The sequence below is a fragment of the Cryptosporidium ubiquitum genome, assembly GCF_001865345.1.
Source record: "Cryptosporidium ubiquitum isolate 39726 chromosome Unknown contig_14, whole genome shotgun sequence".
NCBI lineage: Eukaryota > Apicomplexa > Conoidasida > Eucoccidiorida > Cryptosporidiidae > Cryptosporidium > Cryptosporidium ubiquitum.
In genome coordinates, this window is record NW_021639825.1 from 182,542 (window position 1) to 202,046 (window position 19,505).

General features: G+C 34.1%; 11 protein-coding genes across 11 annotated transcripts; 6 read left to right on the top strand and 5 right to left on the bottom strand.

Moving 5' to 3' along the window:
* Nucleotides 1-175: 175 nt before the first annotated feature.
* On the bottom strand, nt 176-3,216 carry cubi_00448 (PMS1 family ATPase; the record flags this gene model as incomplete). Its single annotated transcript, XM_029017462.1, has 2 exons — nt 176-326; nt 392-3,216. 2 exons carry the CDS (start codon nt 3,214-3,216, stop codon nt 176-178), a joined length of 2,976 nt encoding a protein of 991 aa, XP_028873951.1.
* A 555-nt stretch (nt 3,217-3,771) lies between these two features.
* On the top strand, nt 3,772-4,572 carry cubi_00449 (uncharacterized protein; the record flags this gene model as incomplete). Its single annotated transcript, XM_029017463.1, has 1 exon — nt 3,772-4,572. One exon carries the CDS (start codon nt 3,772-3,774, stop codon nt 4,570-4,572), a length of 801 nt encoding a protein of 266 aa, XP_028873952.1.
* Nucleotides 4,573-5,106: 534 nt separating this feature from the next.
* cubi_00450 (uncharacterized protein) lies at nt 5,107-6,248 on the top strand (the record flags this gene model as incomplete). The annotated part of the gene is made up of 2 exons (XM_029017464.1): nt 5,107-5,127; nt 5,229-6,248. 2 exons carry the CDS (start codon nt 5,107-5,109, stop codon nt 6,246-6,248), a joined length of 1,041 nt encoding a protein of 346 aa, XP_028873953.1.
* Nucleotides 6,249-6,348: 100 nt separating this feature from the next.
* cubi_00451 (uncharacterized protein) lies at nt 6,349-7,569 on the bottom strand (the record flags this gene model as incomplete). Its single annotated transcript, XM_029017465.1, has 1 exon — nt 6,349-7,569. The coding sequence occupies one exon, from the start codon at nt 7,567-7,569 to the stop codon at nt 6,349-6,351; it is 1,221 nt and encodes a 406-aa protein (XP_028873954.1).
* A 709-nt stretch (nt 7,570-8,278) lies between these two features.
* cubi_00452 (uncharacterized protein) lies at nt 8,279-8,548 on the top strand (the record flags this gene model as incomplete). Its single annotated transcript, XM_029017466.1, has 1 exon — nt 8,279-8,548. One exon carries the CDS (start codon nt 8,279-8,281, stop codon nt 8,546-8,548), a length of 270 nt encoding a protein of 89 aa, XP_028873955.1.
* Nucleotides 8,549-8,746: 198 nt separating this feature from the next.
* cubi_00453 (BUB3-like protein with WD40 repeats) lies at nt 8,747-10,015 on the bottom strand (the record flags this gene model as incomplete). The annotated part of the gene is made up of 1 exon (XM_029017467.1): nt 8,747-10,015. One exon carries the CDS (start codon nt 10,013-10,015, stop codon nt 8,747-8,749), a length of 1,269 nt encoding a protein of 422 aa, XP_028873956.1.
* A 234-nt stretch (nt 10,016-10,249) lies between these two features.
* On the top strand, nt 10,250-11,257 carry cubi_00454 (uncharacterized protein; the record flags this gene model as incomplete). Its single annotated transcript, XM_029017468.1, has 1 exon — nt 10,250-11,257. The coding sequence occupies one exon, from the start codon at nt 10,250-10,252 to the stop codon at nt 11,255-11,257; it is 1,008 nt and encodes a 335-aa protein (XP_028873957.1).
* A 105-nt stretch (nt 11,258-11,362) lies between these two features.
* cubi_00455 (uncharacterized protein) lies at nt 11,363-12,959 on the bottom strand (the record flags this gene model as incomplete). The annotated part of the gene is made up of 2 exons (XM_029017469.1): nt 11,363-12,783; nt 12,872-12,959. The coding sequence occupies 2 exons, from the start codon at nt 12,957-12,959 to the stop codon at nt 11,363-11,365; spliced, it is 1,509 nt and encodes a 502-aa protein (XP_028873958.1).
* A 145-nt stretch (nt 12,960-13,104) lies between these two features.
* Nucleotides 13,105-13,622, top strand: cubi_00456 (uncharacterized protein; the record flags this gene model as incomplete). The annotated part of the gene is made up of 2 exons (XM_029017470.1): nt 13,105-13,134; nt 13,368-13,622. The coding sequence occupies 2 exons, from the start codon at nt 13,105-13,107 to the stop codon at nt 13,620-13,622; spliced, it is 285 nt and encodes a 94-aa protein (XP_028873959.1).
* Nucleotides 13,623-13,629: 7 nt separating this feature from the next.
* On the bottom strand, nt 13,630-14,730 carry cubi_00457 (uncharacterized protein; the record flags this gene model as incomplete). The annotated part of the gene is made up of 1 exon (XM_029017471.1): nt 13,630-14,730. The coding sequence occupies one exon, from the start codon at nt 14,728-14,730 to the stop codon at nt 13,630-13,632; it is 1,101 nt and encodes a 366-aa protein (XP_028873960.1).
* Nucleotides 14,731-15,577: 847 nt separating this feature from the next.
* cubi_00458 (scavenger receptor protein 1 precursor) lies at nt 15,578-19,318 on the top strand (the record flags this gene model as incomplete). Its single annotated transcript, XM_029017472.1, has 1 exon — nt 15,578-19,318. The coding sequence occupies one exon, from the start codon at nt 15,578-15,580 to the stop codon at nt 19,316-19,318; it is 3,741 nt and encodes a 1,246-aa protein (XP_028873961.1).
* Nucleotides 19,319-19,505: the final 187 nt, after the last annotated feature.

Consider the following 19,505-nt stretch of genomic DNA (forward strand, 5'->3'; position numbering starts at 1 on the left):
TTTTTTTTTTTTTTTTGTTATTGGCGGGTTTGCTTTCCTTAATAGCTTAACTAAATAAATACATGCAGATACAAATAATCTGGTTTGTGGGTTTCTTTCTTAAGATATTTATGAAAAATATTTTTTTTTTTTAATACGTTATGTACTTTTTTAGCTCAAATTTGATCTAGGTGAATTAGAGAGTTGAAAAGTATCCTAGATGTCTAATGGATGGTCTACCATGAGGACAGTTCCAAGGAGACTTTAAAGTACTCATAGTTCTGACAATACTTTTCATCTTGGGGAGATTAAGGTCATCCCCAATCATGACAGCGCTCCTACAGGCTCTAAAAAGAACAAAAAAAATGAGTATTAATCAAGTTTTAAATAATTTAAAATTAGAAAAACTTACTTGGATGCAAGGATTGACCAGATTTTTCTCGGCCTAGGAACGAGTCCTGACGGACACCATAGTGTAACACTATTATTATCCTGGCCTTCTGTTAAAATTGAAATGGAGTCTTCCTCTTCATCTTCATCTTCATCCTCATTCATTTGATTATTGTTTTCTAATTTTTTTTTTCCTCTTATTTCTTTGTTAATAATACTAGAAGGTTCTTGGAAATCTAAAGACTTATATTCCGTAGATACCCTAACCTTGTATTTATTAATTTGGGAAAGAAGATCTAAAAAATCTATCTGTTTTAATGGAATCCCAAGAACTACGGGTAACTGAGTAAGTTGAATTCTAGATCCAATTTCAGAATTTTGATTAAAAATAAATCTAAAACCATTTTTCTCAAATATGTCTTTATAGCTGATTACTAACTGCTCCTGAGAGGGAGATAACGAAATAGCCAATGGAGTAATCAGTTTTTGAGTTTGGATGTTGCTTAAATCATTATTTAACTTTTCAAACCGAGCTTTCTCATCAGAGGCATGTTGATCTATGATGAATATATGTATTGATTCCGTCTCTTTTTCTTTTTTCTCATGTATTTCCTCTTGATCTTGGCCTTGCACAACAGATAGTTTTGTTAATATGAATCCCTTGTTAAATTGCCCAATTACCTGTAGCTGAGCAAAAAGATGCTTTTTAAAGTTAAAGCTATGGCTAGCTCCATCATCCTGATAATCTAGTAATTCTGAAACTCCACTTCTCTTTTCATGTTTATTAATGGTCTGAGTAATATCCTCATTAGGAAGATACTTACTGGCACTGGGTACCTTCTCTTGATTAGATCTTCTACCAAAACGTGGATAAAGATTTTTTCTGCAACTCCAAATTGCCTCTTGTTCTGCCTTATTATACCTAAGCTCAATAATTGATTCCACTGGGATGTTATTTTTCAACCGAATTTTTATTGGATTCACAGAAACTCCTTGACCCAAGATATCTGGCTTTCCGAAATCCCTGTCTCTGTCCCTGTTGCTGTCCCTGTTGCTGTCTTTGTTTTTGTTTTTGTTTTTGTCCTTGTCATTGTCATTGTCCTTGTCATTGTCCTTGTCCTTGTCCTCGTCCTTTTCCTTTTCCTTTTCCTTTTCCTTTTCCTTGTACTTATCCTCGTCCCTGTTCTCGTTCTCGTCTTTATCCTTATCCTTACCCACGCCATTATTATTGTCCTCGTCTATGAATTTACTACCAGTTGGGATGTACTCTTGAAAGGAGGACAAACATGGCTTTCCGATATTTGTTTCCTTCTTTTTGTTAGTCAAAGAGTCATCTAAATTGAATTCTCTCATAGATACACCCAGGCATTGCCTTTTAATTCCAATAGATTTTGGAACCTTTCCAGGCTCTAGTTCTGACTCCGAAGAAGATGAATTCTCTTCATTCCGATCTTCTTTATTGCTTCCAAAATGCAAAGAGTCTGCTAAAGTGTCAGATTGTAGGGAGGGTGTAGAAGTTGTTATGCAATCAGTAAACTTTTTTTGACTGGGTTGAGATTGAATAGTTTCTGTAGAATGGGTATCTTGGTATTTGGATGAAAAATTTAACAGACTCTGGCTACCAATAGATTCTCTTTTTATAGGAATATTATTTTGGTAGGAGTCCTGTAAAAATTGTTGAATACTTTCAGCTATTATAGTCTCAACCTTTGCTGGAAGCATGATTATCCTCTTATTTGGAGTAACATTTATATCAAGTAAAGCTTGGGGAAGCTGAATATTAATGACAAAAGCAGGATAAAGTTTTCTACTGTTAAATGATGATAAAGTTGAATGTATTGATGAAATCACCCGAGAAATTCTTTTAATGGAATCTACTGGCCTACTATTAACAGTGAATATTTGATGATCTGGAGATGGTCTCCCTTTATCTAAAGACGATATGAAACCTGTAATTATCCATTTTCCTCCAACTAACGCTTGATTAGAAGGAGAAGACTCTTCTTCAACTTTAGAAGCAAATTTTTGCAACTTTGGAATAAAAACTTCTCCCTCAAGTTTAAAATCTAAAGAATTTCCAAGTACAGATTTTCCCCATATATACTGAGCAACCTCTTTTTGACTGGATACTTTGCCCCTTGTCATTATTAATTGAGATTGAATTTGATTACTCTGATGTTTAATTTCACTACCAACTAATCTTTTATGAATCTTTTCTCTCTCAACATCTGAAAGTATTTTATTAGAAAGTAGAAACCTTATCATTGGATAACATATTGCATATTCTTCTATTAATACTATTAGTGACTTAAGCTGTAATCTTAAATTTTTTAAAAATTGAGACCTTCTTGAAATATAAGGGAGGAAAAGACCAACAATTTTGACTCTTGTTCCTGATTTTCCAGAAAAATGGTATTTATGAAATTGATTAGTCCCTTGATCTTTTTCATCTAAATTTATGATTTGACATTTTCCTTGTTCAAACACGACCTTATTTTCTTCATTACCATATTTTGAATCAATTTCCACAATTTCACAACTATTAATTATAGAATTCAAACCTTCCCCTCTAAATCCCAAAGTACTCAAACTTTCGTTAATGTGATCAAAACTTTCTAATTTGGATGTGGCTCCTCTTTCTCCTATTTGATTCAACTCTTCTATACCTTTTCCATTATCCAAAACCTCTATTGTGGACGAACCAAAATCAGTAAGAGAAATTAAGATCTCTGTGCATTCAGCATCAATCGCATTATCTACTAACTCTTTAATGCAATCTCGTAATTCAGTGATTACTTGTTGACTACATATTCTATCCTGGTCCTCCTTACTCAATTTCTTCAGCATGCTATTAATACTTTTTTGCCTATTAGAATCTAAACCTACTCAAAATTAACCAAACAAAACTAATGAAATAATAAATAATTCAAATCCCTTTTCTTTTCCATAAATCGATTACTCTCTTTCTCCTTCTCTTTCTCTTTCTTTCACTCTCCCTCTCCACTTTTTTATTTTACTTTAAGTATATAAACATGCCAATTAAATATAATAGGTACGCACATTATGGCGCCTAATGTGGGTTTCATGTTTTTAAAAAATTTAATTAATTGGGAAGCCACAAGGGCAAAAAGTAATAAAAGAAGAAATTGAATTAAAAAAAACATAATAGTAACAATAAAAATCATCATAAAAACAAAAATATTTGTATTTTTGTATACTAATCTAAGCCATAATATACATTCTAGAAGAACATAAGGGAAATATCAAGAATTAATGGGTAAACAAATCCTAAAGTTTTAGTTGTTTCTCCTAAATTATCAACCTCATTAAAATAAACTATTACTTTTCTAATTACTGTTAAAATATTTCAGCTCCTTGATTTTTACCAATAATTACTAAAACATGGACACGAATACAGGATTTAATAAAATTCCAAATAGATCAAATATAAGAAGACATGTGGACTATTTTGACCAAATGGAAAATATCTCAGGATCAAATGTAAGAAGGCACATGACTTGTTCTGACTTACACAGAAAAGGTAATTATTCATACACAGAAACTACAAGATCTTCATTAACTTCAAGAGAAGAAGATTTTGACAGGGATTTAGGAAGCAATATGGTAATTCTGAATGTATATGATTTAGATGCAGTTAGTGGAAGTATTAATAGATTCACCAGAGCATTCGAACTGGGAGCCTTCCATGCAGGAATCGAAGTTTATGGAGTAGAGTATTGCTATGGAGCAACTAATGATGGTAGTAGTGGTGTCACAGTAAATCTCCCGAGAAGGCATCCTATACATATTTATAGGGAAAGTGTTAAAATGGGTAGAACTAACTTCTCCAGAGGAGATATTAAACGAATTATTAGTGAAATGAAACCTTTATGGCCCGGTTCAGATTATAATATATTTAGAAGAAATTGTTTAACCTTTGCTGATGAGTTTTGCATGGTTCTAAACGTTGGAAAAATTCCAAATTATGTCAAACTCCTCCCAGAACTCCTATGTCAAGCTGGTGATGGACTTGACAAAGTTACCAGACATCTTTCAACACTTTTTGACCGTATGGCCTCTACTTGCTCAAATCTTGCACTCATTGAACATGATCAAGAGGAAAAAAATAATCAGTCTGTTACTGATCATACAGGGACATCGTCTAACAAATTTCCATTTGGAATAAGAAACCCATTCACATAAATATGTGCAGTTTTTTAAATAACAAATACTTAATTTTTGAGTTTGGCGCCCGACATGGTAAATATAAAAATAACAGATTTCTGATGGGGAAATTTATATAAAAAAGTGGGTATGCATGCAAAGTTCTAAGAAAAAAAGTAAACTAAATAAGTATTATAGAACTTTAAAAGTTGGAATTCAGGTAATTAGATCTATAGATTAAAAGCTCATTTGTTTTTCTCACTCTCTTTCTTACTCTTTGATCTCCGTAAGTCATCGTTTACTTCTTCCTTCTTAACAATCTCTAATCTCTCTTTTAAATGTTTTTTGTTATATTAATTAGTTTGTGAAATTTTTACTCCGAATATTCAATTGGGGGATAGGGGAGAAAAACCAGTTTTCCCGCCAAAATTTTGGCTCATAAGGTAAATATAAGAGGAGAAAAGCAGAAAAAAAACGGTCAAGCTGAATGTACGATATTTTTTTTACTTATTGAGAAAAAAAGAATAAAGTTAAAGTTATAAATACCGTTTATTGAGTATAATTTTAAGAAAGATGATGAAGTTTTTAAGGAAGGTAAGTTTATGAGAAAGTGGGAAATGACCGTGTTTTCTGGATAAAACTGGTCATAAGTCCAAATATTTAAATCAACAACTAAATAACTGTTTTTCACTCAGATTTTTTACGTTAAAAAGATTGCAAACGATCCATTAGAATCTTTAACTGGAGAATTAGACAATGTATTGAAATTTGCAAAAAAGATGCAGGTGGCTGTAGATAAAAGCATTACATGTGTGACAAATTTGTGTTATTCAAGAGAAGTAATTTTGAATGGAATTGGAAATTTGTTTCCCCAAGAAGCAATTGAGTATGGAAGCTTAATGAATGCTATGGAATGCATGGGTGGTTTATCAACAGCAAGAGAACATTTTAATGTAGATTGTGATCAGGTAAAAATCTTGATCCAAGAAATGGTTCTAAATGTAAATAGCATTCAAAAGCGTCTAATAAAGAGAAGAGTTGCATACTCTGAAAGAATCCACTACGAAAAGAAACTAAAGAAGCGCCAACAGAGAATGAATTCTGGAAAGAGTATTTCTTTGAGTGATAACGCCAAGTTGGATAGAACCCAAAGAAAGTGTGGAGACGCTTTAGATGAGTTTACTAGGATTGATGACGACGTCCAACAGGAACTTCAGCAATTTTTAACAAGAAGTCATGAAATGTCACTGAATATTATCTCCAAATATAATTATGCAATTGGGAGCTTTTTCTCTTTTGTGTATTCTCATTATGATAATATGGTTAATGGTGAAATCCCAACTAATAATTTGATGATACCTGATCAGCCACAGGTATCAATTTCGAATTCTAATTCCACTCCAAATTCGAATTTAGTGGTTTCTCCAGGAAAGATTTCTGGAGCGACTATGACTTCAGCAACATCAATATCCACATCCTCTTCAAACCCAATGCAATCAACATCCAACTCACAACTTCAAATAACCTCATCAATGAATGCTATTAGTTCTCAAAAGCTAGATAGTTCAGAAACCTTAACTAGACCAACATCTACATCCACACTAAAGAAATCTGATTCTGGTTGTTTCTCTGGAGTGGAATTTGCCTCAAGAAGAAATACAAAAAGCATAAATCAGAATAGTGTTTCTATGGAAATTAACTCAACTAAAGCCTAAATCACATTTTTTTTGTGTATTATGTATACCATTGCTTATTATTAATGTAGATGAAACAGGGAGAATATGGGTTAAAATTTGGGGAAGGCAAGAACGGTAGTTAGCTATTATCAAGCCGCCTCATTTGTTCACATTTAAGGGATAGCAACTCTCTGATCTGGTCAATAACAGACTTTTTAAACCAACCTGATTCCCTTGTACACGATTCCAAAGGAACAGCTTCTTTGATTATTTTTTTAATGTGGTTGTCCTCAATATTGGAAAGTTGATAAAGCTGTGATCCCCTTTTAGGAGGTACCTTAAATTGCCAGTCCAAAACAGTTTCTCCTAAATCTTCCTCAGCTTTAACGTTGATCCCAATTCTCTTTTCTTTCAGAACCTTTCTAAGATATGGATCTCTGAAATCCAGAGTCTGGTATATTCTTGACTCTGGATCATTTCTGGGGTCATAGCCTAGTCTACAAAGACATGCCCTCCATGGCCCGTCACTAATATTATAGCAAACCTGTGTAAACAGCAACTTTTTTTTCCAAGACGAAATTTCTGAAGAGATTTTAGATTCTATCACTGGCCTCAACCATAATGGCTGTTCCTTAAATAACTCTCTCAGAGTATTTAGTGCTTGTTTGTCGAGATTTATACTAGTAGATATTTTTAGTGGCATACTTGGAACTGTACTATCTGAATATTTAAATACTACGTTCCAGTACTGTTGTCCTTCACTCTTTATCTGCTCTTCCTGTTCTTCTGTTGCATCCATCATTTCTACATCATTATCTCTTGGCTCTCCCTGAGAGCCCGATACTAAAGACCCTACTGTATCTTGTGCTAAACTAGTCGTAATATTATTGGTATTTGTAGATTTGTCAAAATTACCATTAGTGCTTGTCCATTTAATACTGACAGGATGAGTCACTTTTGAAAATACTGCTGGCGGAATAAATGGAGTACCGACAATTTCTTCGTTAATCTCTTCGTGTATTGTTTTTTTATCTCTGAAACCTGGAGGAGGAATAAAATAGAAATCCGCCATTTGGGTGAATTGGTGAACAAGAGAAACGTCTCCTATCACCCTCCACTCTATTTTTCCATCTGAATACTTTAATTTTCGAAGAAGTATTCCTGTTCTTTTCATGAAATCTGAGCAAATAGGACGATTATATGGATCTTCTCGGCAAAATAATAACTTTATTGAAGTTTTTGTATTTATTGACTCCTCTATCCCTTCCATACCTCCTAAAGCAAATATTGCATTATCCAAATTCTCCACTTTACCTGGAATTTCCACACATACTATCGACTTTATTGGTATTTCAACCATTAATCTTTACCTTTTCAAATGATTGCTTATGCTATATTAGACTCTAAATTGGCGGGAAATATTAATTGCTCTGACTTTCTTCCCCACATTTCGTGGTATTTTGTCCAAGTTTTTAAGTCCACATGCGCATGTTCATGCAAAAACAACTTTAGACCGGAATGGAGGTCTAAATGGATGGATTTTACTTTAATCTAGGTAGGGTGAGTGAGTATTTGAAAGTTTATATAGAAGATTGTGATGAGAGAAAACAATAGGAGAGTGAAGATGGTGTATTAAGGTAGAAAAACGTTTTCTGTGAAATTATAGCAATAAATATTTGATAGGCATATTTATCTTAGAAGTAGTTTAGAGTCATTAAGCTAAACTGGCAGGTTGGATAATATGGCAAAACTAAATTAAATTAGTGGGGCATGAAAAAAGCAATATTTAAACAACTAATTATATTTGCTCACTAGGATAGGTATCTACTATTTAATGTCTATATGAATTTGTAGGATTTCAGAAAGAGTTAAAGCTGTAGAAAAAAAAAGAATATAATGTCCAAATTTGGAATTAATAAAATAATTTCAATAAAATAGGCGCCAAAACATCCCCACCTTACGTCTGTAATTTAGATCTGTGTATGTAAATATTACAGGGAAAATTTTGTAAAGACCGGAAAGCCAGAAAAAAAAAAGAATTTGGATATTAGAATTGAGAATAAATAACGATGAGTGAAAAAAAGGCTGTTATAAAAAATGCAGATATGTCTGACGAGATGCAACAGGACGCAATTTCATGCGCTGCTGCAGCTCTTGAGCGACATAATGTGGAAAAAGATATAGCAGCATATATAAAAAAGGAGTTTGACAGAAAATATAATCCAACATGGCACTGTGTAGTTGGCCGTAATTTTGGTTCTTACGTAACGCACGAAACCAGACACTTTATTTACTTTTATATGGGCCAAATTGCAGTGTTATTATTCAAATCAGGATAGATAGTATGCTTTACTGAGAAAAAACATTAGGTTGAATAGAATTTATATTAAAGAGGGGTTTTAACAAAAAAAAAGGTAAACTTTGAAACAAGGGAATTTATCGAAATCATATACAGATTAGAGTTCATGCGAAATTTTCAGAATTTAAAACAAAAAAAAAAAGAAGCCTGAAAAACGAGTACGTTTATAACAGAATAACTATTCCAAGGGTTTGACTCCATGAACAGAATGGAAGATTATGGAAGACCTCTGAGCTGGAGTAGAGTTGGGCCCACCTTTGACCTGGTCTCTGGTTTCGGAGCTAAATCTGCAGGACTGGTCAAAAGTGTCGCAACATGAAGAAATTAAGTAAGGAAGAGTTGGATGGAATTTTAAGGATGATACACCTTCGTTACATGTTCGAATGAGATTTTTCTCTGAGTCAACTAGTTGGAAGTTTGAATTCCTCCAGAGTCGTTTTTTTGCACTTATGTCCCATAGAAAAACACTTGTATCACTTCCACCTGTAGCCAGGACATTTTCAAATTGAGGATGAAAGCAAACACTGTTGACAGGATAGATAGTTTCAGTCATCATGGAGTTGTCCTTAGTTCTGTGACACTTGAATGCATAATTATCTTTAGGGCACTCTTTATTGTTAATTTCACCCTTTAAGGCTTTATCTACACTTGTAATCTGTACCCTTCCTTCTATAGAACTTGTGGCAAACACATCTTTGTGTCTGTTTGCACAGATACTACGCATTTGGTACTTCATAAAGTTAGGGATAATTTCAGTTGGTGGTGTGGCTTCTATGCCAGATGAAAGCTTTCGCAAGTTGATTAAGTTCATGTTTTTTAAAGAGTCTCCAACCAAAAGCCATTCTTCATTATATGAATAATCCATACAGAAAACTTTACCTGGAACTGATATTCTTGAAACTTGAGACCCAAAATTACCTCCATTAATGCTGGTCAGTTTGACCTCTCCATCCCAGTCTCCACTGGCTAGTATTGAATTCTTTTCCAGCAAAGATAGACACCTTACAGGAGCCAAATGCCCAACTAACTTTCTTGGGCTATAAAGAGAGTCTTGTAGGTCAATGAAATCCACAGCTTCGTTAAAACCTCCAAGAAATATGGTTGAGTCGTCCTTAAATTTACATGCAAGGTAAATATACTCGCACTGAATACTTTGTATGCACTTGCCAGTGGAAATGTATTTTGGACTCTGCGCTGTGGCTGAGGTACTTTGCAATACATCAGGCCGTTCCAAAGTTTCATTGGCAGAGTTATATTTAAAGTTATCGTTTAAGTTCATCTCATAAGGTATCTGAGGATCGTAAAGCCTCACACTCTTGTTCCAACAAGTCAATGCCAACAAGCACCCTTCACTATGGCCCAGAATATCTTGCCTGCAGTGACTATTTATGACATCTATAGAGCCAATTGGCTCTTCTGGGCATTCTAAAAGAAAATAACTTTGCATTTCCAGAGCTATGTATTAACTTTACCCACCTTGCTCTTAATTCCACCTTTCTACTAGTAACTTGAATGACCCATAGAAAAAAAGAGTTGGCGCCTTTTGGCGGTACATTTGATTTGTGGGAGCTATGCACTATTATTAGGGGTAGTAAGGTAAGAGGTTGTAGGAGAAAGTCAACTGAAGGACGGTATAAGAAAATAGTGTTGGTTTCCAAGCTTTACCTTTTGACAATTCAAGATGGAAGAAGCTCAGGAACTATTTAGAAGGGCAGAAAAGGCAGGAAAAGGTTCTACAGGATTCTTTTCGTCCTTGTTATCAGGAGGCCCGGACTACGATGGGGCAATACAGCTGTACATTGAAGCAGGAAATAAGTTCAAGATTTTGAAGGCTTGGATGGAAGGTTGTGAGTGCTTTAGCAAAGCGGCAGAACTTTCTTTAAAGCAGAATGACTTGGTCACAGCTTCCAATTATTACACTGAGTGTGGTAATATAATGAAGAGGTCCGATTTGCAAAAAGCCATCCCTTACTTTTTAAAGGCAGTAGATCTTTACAACAAGAATGGGAGATTCAGCCAGAGTGGAAAGCTTTACAAGAGCATTGCAGAGTCCTTAGAAAGTGATTTCCAGTATGTTGAATGTTGTGAATACTATAAAAAGGCTGCAGATATGTTTGACATGGATGAATACAGCAAAACAGCCTACTCTTCCTGTATTTTAAAGTATGCAGATAACTTCTCTCTTTCTAGTAATGAGTCTTTGGATCATTCAGTTTCAAAGTTTGGTAAAGATGCTCCAGGAGTTAGTGGACTTCTTGAGGCAGTTGAGATATATGAGAAGGAGGCAAAAAAGGCTTTAAGTAATTCTTTGATTAAATACAATGCAAAGGAGTATCTGTTCAAAGCTTTTCTGATCATTCTGTCTTTGGAGGACAGCGTAGATGCTCAAATTAAATGGGAAAAGTACTCATCCATCGATCAGAGCTTTTGCACATCCCCTCAGGGAAAGCTTTGCCGTTCCATTCTGGATATAATGGAGAGGAGACAGAATTCAATTGGAGAGGAAAATGATGATCTAGACAAAAACAAATTTGTCGAGGAGTTTACCGGCTTGATTGAAGAATACAATAACATATATCCCGTAGATGACTGGAAGGTACATTTCCTTTCTATTATTAAAAAGAACTTGGCAAGAATAGCCATGAACCTGATGGAGAAGGCAGAAAATAATGAATTTGATCTAACTTAACCTAGCTTAAATCATTTTTTTTTTCTAAATTTAAATTACACCTTAGTTCTACTCGAAAGAAAGGTATTATTTGGTTTTTAAGCCCAAATTAACCAAATTTTGTCACTATAATGGAGTATAAGTCATTCTCATACCTAGCTGGAATCCCTCAAGCATATCTGTATGGAGATGCTTTATTGGGGCTGAAAATAGAAGACTTAAGTCAGCTGGACCTAACGGAACTGAAAAGCCAAATCCAGTTGCCGCCCTAATATTCTGTATAAATTTTCCTAATAATTGCTTTTTCTTGTTATAATCATTTTTGTCAAGAACCACTGCACTACTTATAAAAGCTTGTAGATTGGGTTTCACATCCGTTCCCATTCCGCTCAGATCTAAAGGGTGAGAAATCTTTAACTCTGATGAAACAAATGCGTCCCCTCCTAAACACACACTCCCTCTATTTTCACCAATCGTGGGATTTTTTCCTTTACCTTGTACTCCAATAATATGTTTGCATGTCCCCACAGACCTTGGCGCAAACCCAGGCAAACAGTAGTGCGCCCCACAGTTACCGCCTAAAAAGAATTTGTCATGCATGGAAGCTTTAAAGATAGACCTATTAATCAAGTTAGGCAATAGAGCACCAAATCCAAGAGAAAAGTCTATACTGGGATTTTTAAAGAAATTGGTGCAACCTCTTATCCTGGAGAACTTGGAGCTCCATGTATAGAAACCTTGTGTTTTGATGAAGCTTACGTCTCCATTAAACCCTGCAAGCTCAAAGCTGAGTTGTTGAATAGTTTTTTTACTATGAATTTTAAATGGAACAATTTCGAATCTTTTAGTTTCAGTTCTGGAGAGATTCTCCTCTTTTTCATTATAATTATTGCTTTTGATTTGGTTCCATGAGTAGCAAAGGCTATTTTTAAGAGTTTGAATACTTTGATGATCAAAAAGTTTACTTGAAGTGGTAACACCATATTCTTGCGGCCCTTCTCCGATTTGTTCATGTAGTGATCTAGGGAATTCTCTAATTCTGGATTCTATGGTAAAGTTGTGACGATTATTTGGGTCAGAAAACCTGACTAAACCTCCAAAGGAGCTTTCTGTATAAGCAGAGCTTTTGCTATAATCTACAGTTGACTTTGAGAGACTGTATACCATATTAATATTAGAAGAGAATATTCTGGGTGTGAAATGACTTATATTTAGCTCTCTAGAATTGCTTCCAAATGTTTCCACGCTAAATTTGCTCGTACTTAATGTCCCTAGTAAGTTTGGGAAAAATGCCGAGGCTTCAAAGCCTATTTTTCCTTGTTTGTTGATCGTACTTCCCAATGTGTATCTCTTCTTACTTTCCCTTAGTTTGAATACTATATCAATATCTAAAGGATTATTCGTATTTGGACTCACATTATGGGAAACTGATGAGAAGGCATCTAACGAGGAAAGTTCTTCTTGTACACTATTAGCCTTCCTAATAATATTGTTTAAATCATGTTCTCCCTGAAACACATATTTATAGCTTTTTAAAAGTATTGGACCTAATGAATAAAAAGCAATAAGTTAAACAAATGCAAAAATTCGAGTGGTAATTATTAGCATGACAAATTTTCACCGTTTCTAACTTACTTATATTATTTAATCCCTCGAAAGTCACATTAACTTGACCAACAGACTCTCTTTCACCAGAATTGAATTCCTCAGAGGTCCCAGGCATCCGATCAAGTTCTAGTATGTTTCTAATCAATTATATTTACTTAAGTAATTTCTGTCCTTTCCCCATTGAATGTAAAATTTGTTAGGCGGGAACATGATAGTCAGAATATGCACATGAAATGATACAATAATGAATTGAGCAATATATGACTCAGGTGATGGATTTTTTAAGGGAGGTAAGTTTAGGAAAAGGAAAGTAAATGTTTATTGGATCAGTTTATTTCGGATACAATTCAGAAATATTACTCTTCCAGAGAGTTTGAGAATACCACAATACAGACTCACTTAAATGGGTATGTTATGAATATTACTAAATATTTGTTTACTTTATTTTCAGCTTAAATAATAAAATCTCTAAAAATTTATTAGAGTCTCAATTATTTTCTTTTCATTTCCGAATACACCCGAGAACCAATCGTTTGAAAGTATTCAATTTACTGAAGAAATAATATCAAATGTAAATACAAATGGGATAATGAATAGGAATATAAAAATATCACCAGGTGACTCACTATGTACAGTCATTTTAAAGAATGGAGTAGAAGAAGTAATAAGAAGCAATGTTGGTGGGGAATTGAGTGAGATAAATATGAATATAAAAAATATTAATGGTGAATGTAAATCTTCCTCTTGGATTGCTATAATAATTAACTCAAAATACTGATTATTAGTTATCTAATAATCTTCATCATGTTATTTTGATATGTAAAGAAGTAATCTTGATCAGTTGGCCTTGTAGTAGCTTTTTGAAGTTCCCCATATACAACTTTAGCATCAAATTTGGGATCATTAAGCCTCCCTAACCTTATCATGGCTTCATTTTTTTCCTTATAGTCCTTTTTAATAATTGTATTAGGCAAATCGAATTCAGTATTCCACATTACTCTACCCTGAAAAACTGTAACTTTGAATCCTTCTGAGACCTTTAATCTTGTTTCATGATCACGGCTAAATTCACTTAAAACATGTTCCTTAAGACTATTCATATTTTTAAATCCAAAAACTTTTGGGCCATTTTCATATTTGGAAGATGCATCAAACAACATATATGTAACATTGTTGTTATCTTCGCTTGCTTTAGAGTAGAATGCAAAACATCTTCCTCTTGAAATGATTGCAAGAATAGAGTACTTTGGTGAATAATAGCTAAGGATTTCATTAAACGCTTCATCAGCTGTGACAGAAAGTCCATCCCTATGTAGTTTTAATATTTGTAAATCAGGGTTTGACTTATACTCCTTAACTAAATCAGAATTATCTCTTCTTTCACTGGCAATTTGGAATATTTTTTGAATGCTTTTTTCTGTAGTAACTGAACCGTATTCATTTTTAACGCCCCATAATAAACAAGCATATTGTCTTTGTGTTTCTGTGATCATGGGTATACCGTATTCATAAGGGACTATAATATACCAAAGAATGTTTTTACTTTGCTTTGAGAGAGTTTCCAAATTTGTCGTTTCAAATTCATCAATTCTAAAATTATTTGGTATTTTAATACTTGAAACACTTGTTCTTGTAGTTGTGGAATATGATGAAATATTAATTTTAATTTTTTTCCCACCTCTGTTTCTTGGAGCACAACATTGCATAAATGGCCTTAAAAACAGCTGTATAGGAGTGAGTGGTTCTTCTTTGATTATTCTTTGTGGCGGTTTTCTGCATCTTGGATCATTGACTAATATAAATGAGTCAAATGATAGTCCTTCTGAAAAAGAATACTCATCTCTGAAAGCATCGAACTGAGGTTTAGATGCCGTTGTAACTGACATTTTTAGAGTCCTTTTTGATCTTGTATTGATTTATTTTTAATTTTGTTTTTAATAGATATTTATTATACTTATAATACTAGAATGCATTCAGTTACCTTATTACTTTCACACACTAACTTTTGCAGAATTAAATAGAATAAATATATAAATATTGTTATATTTGATATCTATACTCAACCAATCAATCTCTCAACTTTCGTAGGTTAGCTTTTATTTTTATTTGGTTATTTTTCACAAAACTTGTTCTCATATGTTAATCAGCATCACAAAGCATGTCAAAATGACGCGACTAGGCGCCATATGTGCCCGCCAATATTTCATTTTTTTCTGATTTGACATTTAAAAAGAAAATATTTATAAGGGTAATTATAGTCAGTGAGAGTTTTGAATAGAAGAGCCATTCAAATTTTTATAATTTCAATATTTGCACTCTGCCTCAATTTTTAACCAGATTAGTCTGCAAAATATGAAAATAATTTATAATTATGAAATTTGACAAAATTTATCTAAATTTCACAATTTTTTTTTACATGTATTTTATTTTATTGCATGCATGGCTGCTATTTTTTTTTTTTAGTCATTATGTTATGTGGATAACAATTTAGTACCGGTGTATTACTAATGTGCATGCATGTGTAAAAAAATAATAATTGCAAATAATTTGTATAGAATGAATTTTCTAGAATAGTACAAGTCAACCCAAAAAATTGCATGAACTTTTATTAACTTTTTTTTCTTTAAATTTAGAGTATTAAAGAAAAAGGGGAGTGAAAGGGAATTAAAAAGAAAAAAGAAGAAATTCACTCTTTGTTTACAAAAATTAGGGTTAAGAGTAATTGACGAGAGAATGAGTGCTGCTCAAAGAAAAACGGAATATGGAAAAAAGAGAGTGAGCATTACTATTAAGACTTTTGCATGGATTATAATACTGTATCTAATTGGGACTGTAAGCTCAGAAGGATTATCTGGAGAAAAACATGTTTCTAGGGATTATTGTAGAGCAGTTCCATTAGATGGTTTTGCAGATTTTGCGGAATGTGCACCTCCAAGCAATGAAGCGGAGTATACCATTGAAGTGGTTCCAGTAGTGGCTTCTGGATTTGATCTAAGAAGTGAAGTCGATATAGTTTTATATGGAGGAGATGATACACAGACATCCCCAATTCCAATTTCATCGTCAGTAACAGGTACTGTAAGGTCTTTAGACACAAAACAATTAGATATTGGAGCTCCACAACAAGTCGGAATATTCTTAAAGAGTAATACAACTTGGAAGTGTTTAAAGATTACAGTTATTAAAGATTATAGATACTGGGTATTTTCATGTAATGGAGAGCTCACGCCTCAGCATCGTTCATTAACCTACGGAGTAACTGGAAATAAATTATATACCGCAAGTATTATGACAGGAAAGAGTGGTGAGGCAGGAACAAGAGGCGGAGTAGAAATCAGCATTTCTGGAGATGCAGGTCAAAGTGATAAGATTTTGCTTAAGCAAGGATTCTACTCATCAACTTTGAGAAGGATGCTATTCAGAGCAGCAGATGTTGGCAGAATTAAAGAGATCAGCTTAACAAACACTGCACTGGATGACCCATGGTACTGTGAATACGTTAGAATTCAGTCAGAAGATGGCGAAAGCATGGACTTTACTGTAAGAAGATGGATCGGAAAGCCATTCTCACAGATGGTAACACTAACAAATAATTTATCAGGGTCAGAAAACTCTCCTGCTCAAGATATTGACTGTAATACAAGAGCAATTGATATTGTCCCAAGAGCTCCGGTTACTACAATTACCTTTAAAGTAAAATGCCCAGTAAATTGTGGTTCAGAAAAATTTGCCACTATTTATGGAACAGGAATTCATGCAGCTTCATCATCCATTTGTAAGTCTGCAGTATTTGACAATATCCTATCCCCTTCTGGAGGAGAATTAGTCCTAACAATAGTCCCAAGTTTGCCAATGTATTTTGGTGGAAAAGGTGGATTTTCTATGGAATCTTCAGACTTCTTTCCAAAGCCTGGCAGTGAAATATTCAGCTTCTACACATACTTGAGTGACTCCATCGATTTCATCCAGTCAGAAGTCAGAGTCGTTGATTCTACAGGTAACTTGGCATCTTCTGGTAGACTTGAGGTTAGAAGAAATGGTATTTGGGGAAGTGTTTCTTTAAAGGGAGAATCAACTACAACAAACGAACTTGCTGCTACACTTGCTTGTAAGCAGCTAGGTTATTCATTTGGATCTATCTTACCTTCTTGCACATACGTTAACGGAGGTAATGTCTGTACTCCAAAAGGATACCCAATTTCAGTCGCTGGATTGCAATGTAATGGAAACGAAATCGACATTGCACAATGTATGTTTGAGGAACCAAAGACCACCAATAGCATGACAACTGTTGCTATACAATGTAGCTCAATTGCTCCAAAAGATACAATGCATGGAGCTCTCAGAATTGTTGATTCCTCTGGTGTACCTTCAAGAACTGGATCAGGAAGACTTGAAGTTTATATGGATGGATGGGGATCAGTCTGTAGCGATGGTTTTACAAGTGCCTCAGAAAGAGTTGCATGCAGACAGATGGGATATTCTGGAGTTAAAAATGGAGGAGCATCCACAAAAAGCTGTAAAGATTTTGGAGGTGAAGACGTATGTGGAAATGAACAGGAAGAAATTCTCATGGTAGATGTTGCATGTAAGGGAGATGAAGAAAAACTCGTTAACTGTCAACATTTCTCATCAAGTAATATTTACTGTGTGCACGAGGAAGATGTTGTTGTAAGCTGTTCAGGATCTGGAGACCCAACAGGTAACGGTGCTTATTTATCTGAGAAGTCACCATCTATCTTACCGTCTATTCCATACAACAAGTACCAATTTGAGTGCAATGATAGCCCTGTAAGCATTAAGGGAGCAGTAGGAACTGGCGCAATAATTTCTTGTCCATCAAGGTGTTCCAAAGCATCTTCTCACATTAAAGGAAGTTATATCTATTCTGATGATACTCCTGTATGCAAGGCAGCCATACACGCTGGTATTATTACTGATGAAATTGGAGGAGATGTTGTTATTACTTTTGTATCAGGCCAAAAAAAGTATTTTGGAAGCCTTAATAATGGAATTCAAAGTAGAAGTGTTGAAACTACTGCTTCCAAGTCAAAAATTAGAGGTTCAGATTTGGCCTCTTTAAGATCCTACACCATCTCAAAACTCTCAGCAACAGTAAATAGAATTGACAATGATTTAAGTAAACAACTTATTAATGAAGAGCTTCCAAGTATTTCCCCACCAGTACTTTCATGGGTCTGTCCAACTGATTATCCTGGATTCAGAGGAGGAAAGAATGATTATATTGATGCTACCAACTTACCAGGGGGTGATAGAATTAGCTCTTTGGACGATTTTACTATCTCTGCTAGAATTCTTATTACTGGTGGACAAGGTACCTGGAGAACTATTATGGCACATACTGAATGTTTGGGTATATCATTGTATATTGATAGGGATAATACTATTCATTTTGACCAATTATGTAATTCTGATACCGTCTCAACTTCATATGCACCTGCCATTAATGAATGGTTATTCTTAACTGTTACATATAACTTTAATGAAAAAAGAGTTGTAATGTATATTAATGGTAACGAAGTTGCAAATAAGGTTACAGGATTTGTTTTCAATCTGAAAACTAAGCTAATAATTGGTAAAAGCTCTGACTCAGATAGTGAATACTTTTTGGGCCAAATAACTAATGTTAATATATGGGATAAATTCTTTAGTCCAAATGAGGTTAAATCTGCTATGGAGAAGTCTTGGCATCAAAAAGGAATGTTTGGAGGTGGAGAACTTAAAGGTAAAAGACACACAATTGATGGAAGGCAGTGTATTACTTCTTGCCAATCTGAGTTCCCAGTTGCTTACAAAATGGGAGGAATCAACTATGCAACTAATCCATCAATTCAGATTACATGCGACACTAATTTAGATAATGCAAAATTCTCATCTAAAGCTAATAAATTCAGAGTTCAATGTCCAGCTGGATGCTCAAAAAGTCGATACCCTGTAAAAGGACATAAAGTGTATTCACCTAAGAGTTCAATTTGTCAAGCTGCTATGCATATGGGTATAATAAGCAATACTGGTGGTGAGTTTGTAGTTGCTCTTTATCCTGGACTTAAACAGTATTCTGGAGCTGCTGGAAAGAATAATATAGTCAGTCTTGATGAAAATACTCCTCAGACAAGATCATTTGTTGTTGGAGCTGCTCCTAAACCAAGGCAACTTACTTGCTCGGATACTGCAAGTTTTATTTTCCAATTACCAGTTGGTGAAAGAGAACTAGTTTCTTGTCCAAGCAATTGTGGACTTGAATCGGATGCTAAAGTCTATGGAATGGATGTATATTCTCCTATAAGTTCTATTTGCAGAGCTGCAATTCATGCTTCCAAGCTTTCTTCTGGTATTGCTGGTGAAATTCAAATTGAAGTTGGACCTGAACAATTCCACTTTGAACAATCTAATAGAAATGGTATTCAGTCTCAGTCTACTGGGTATTATATCAGAAGCTTTAAAATTGTCTAAGTAACTTGATTATATAACAATAATAACATTAAAACCCCATTCTTTATTCATAAATCATTAAATAGTTACACAATTCAATTGTTTTACTTAAATTAATGACCTAATCATATTAAGAGAATAAAAATGATATAGAAAGAAACAAGTAAGAAAACTAAATACACTTTTGTTCCTGAAATTAATTATATTT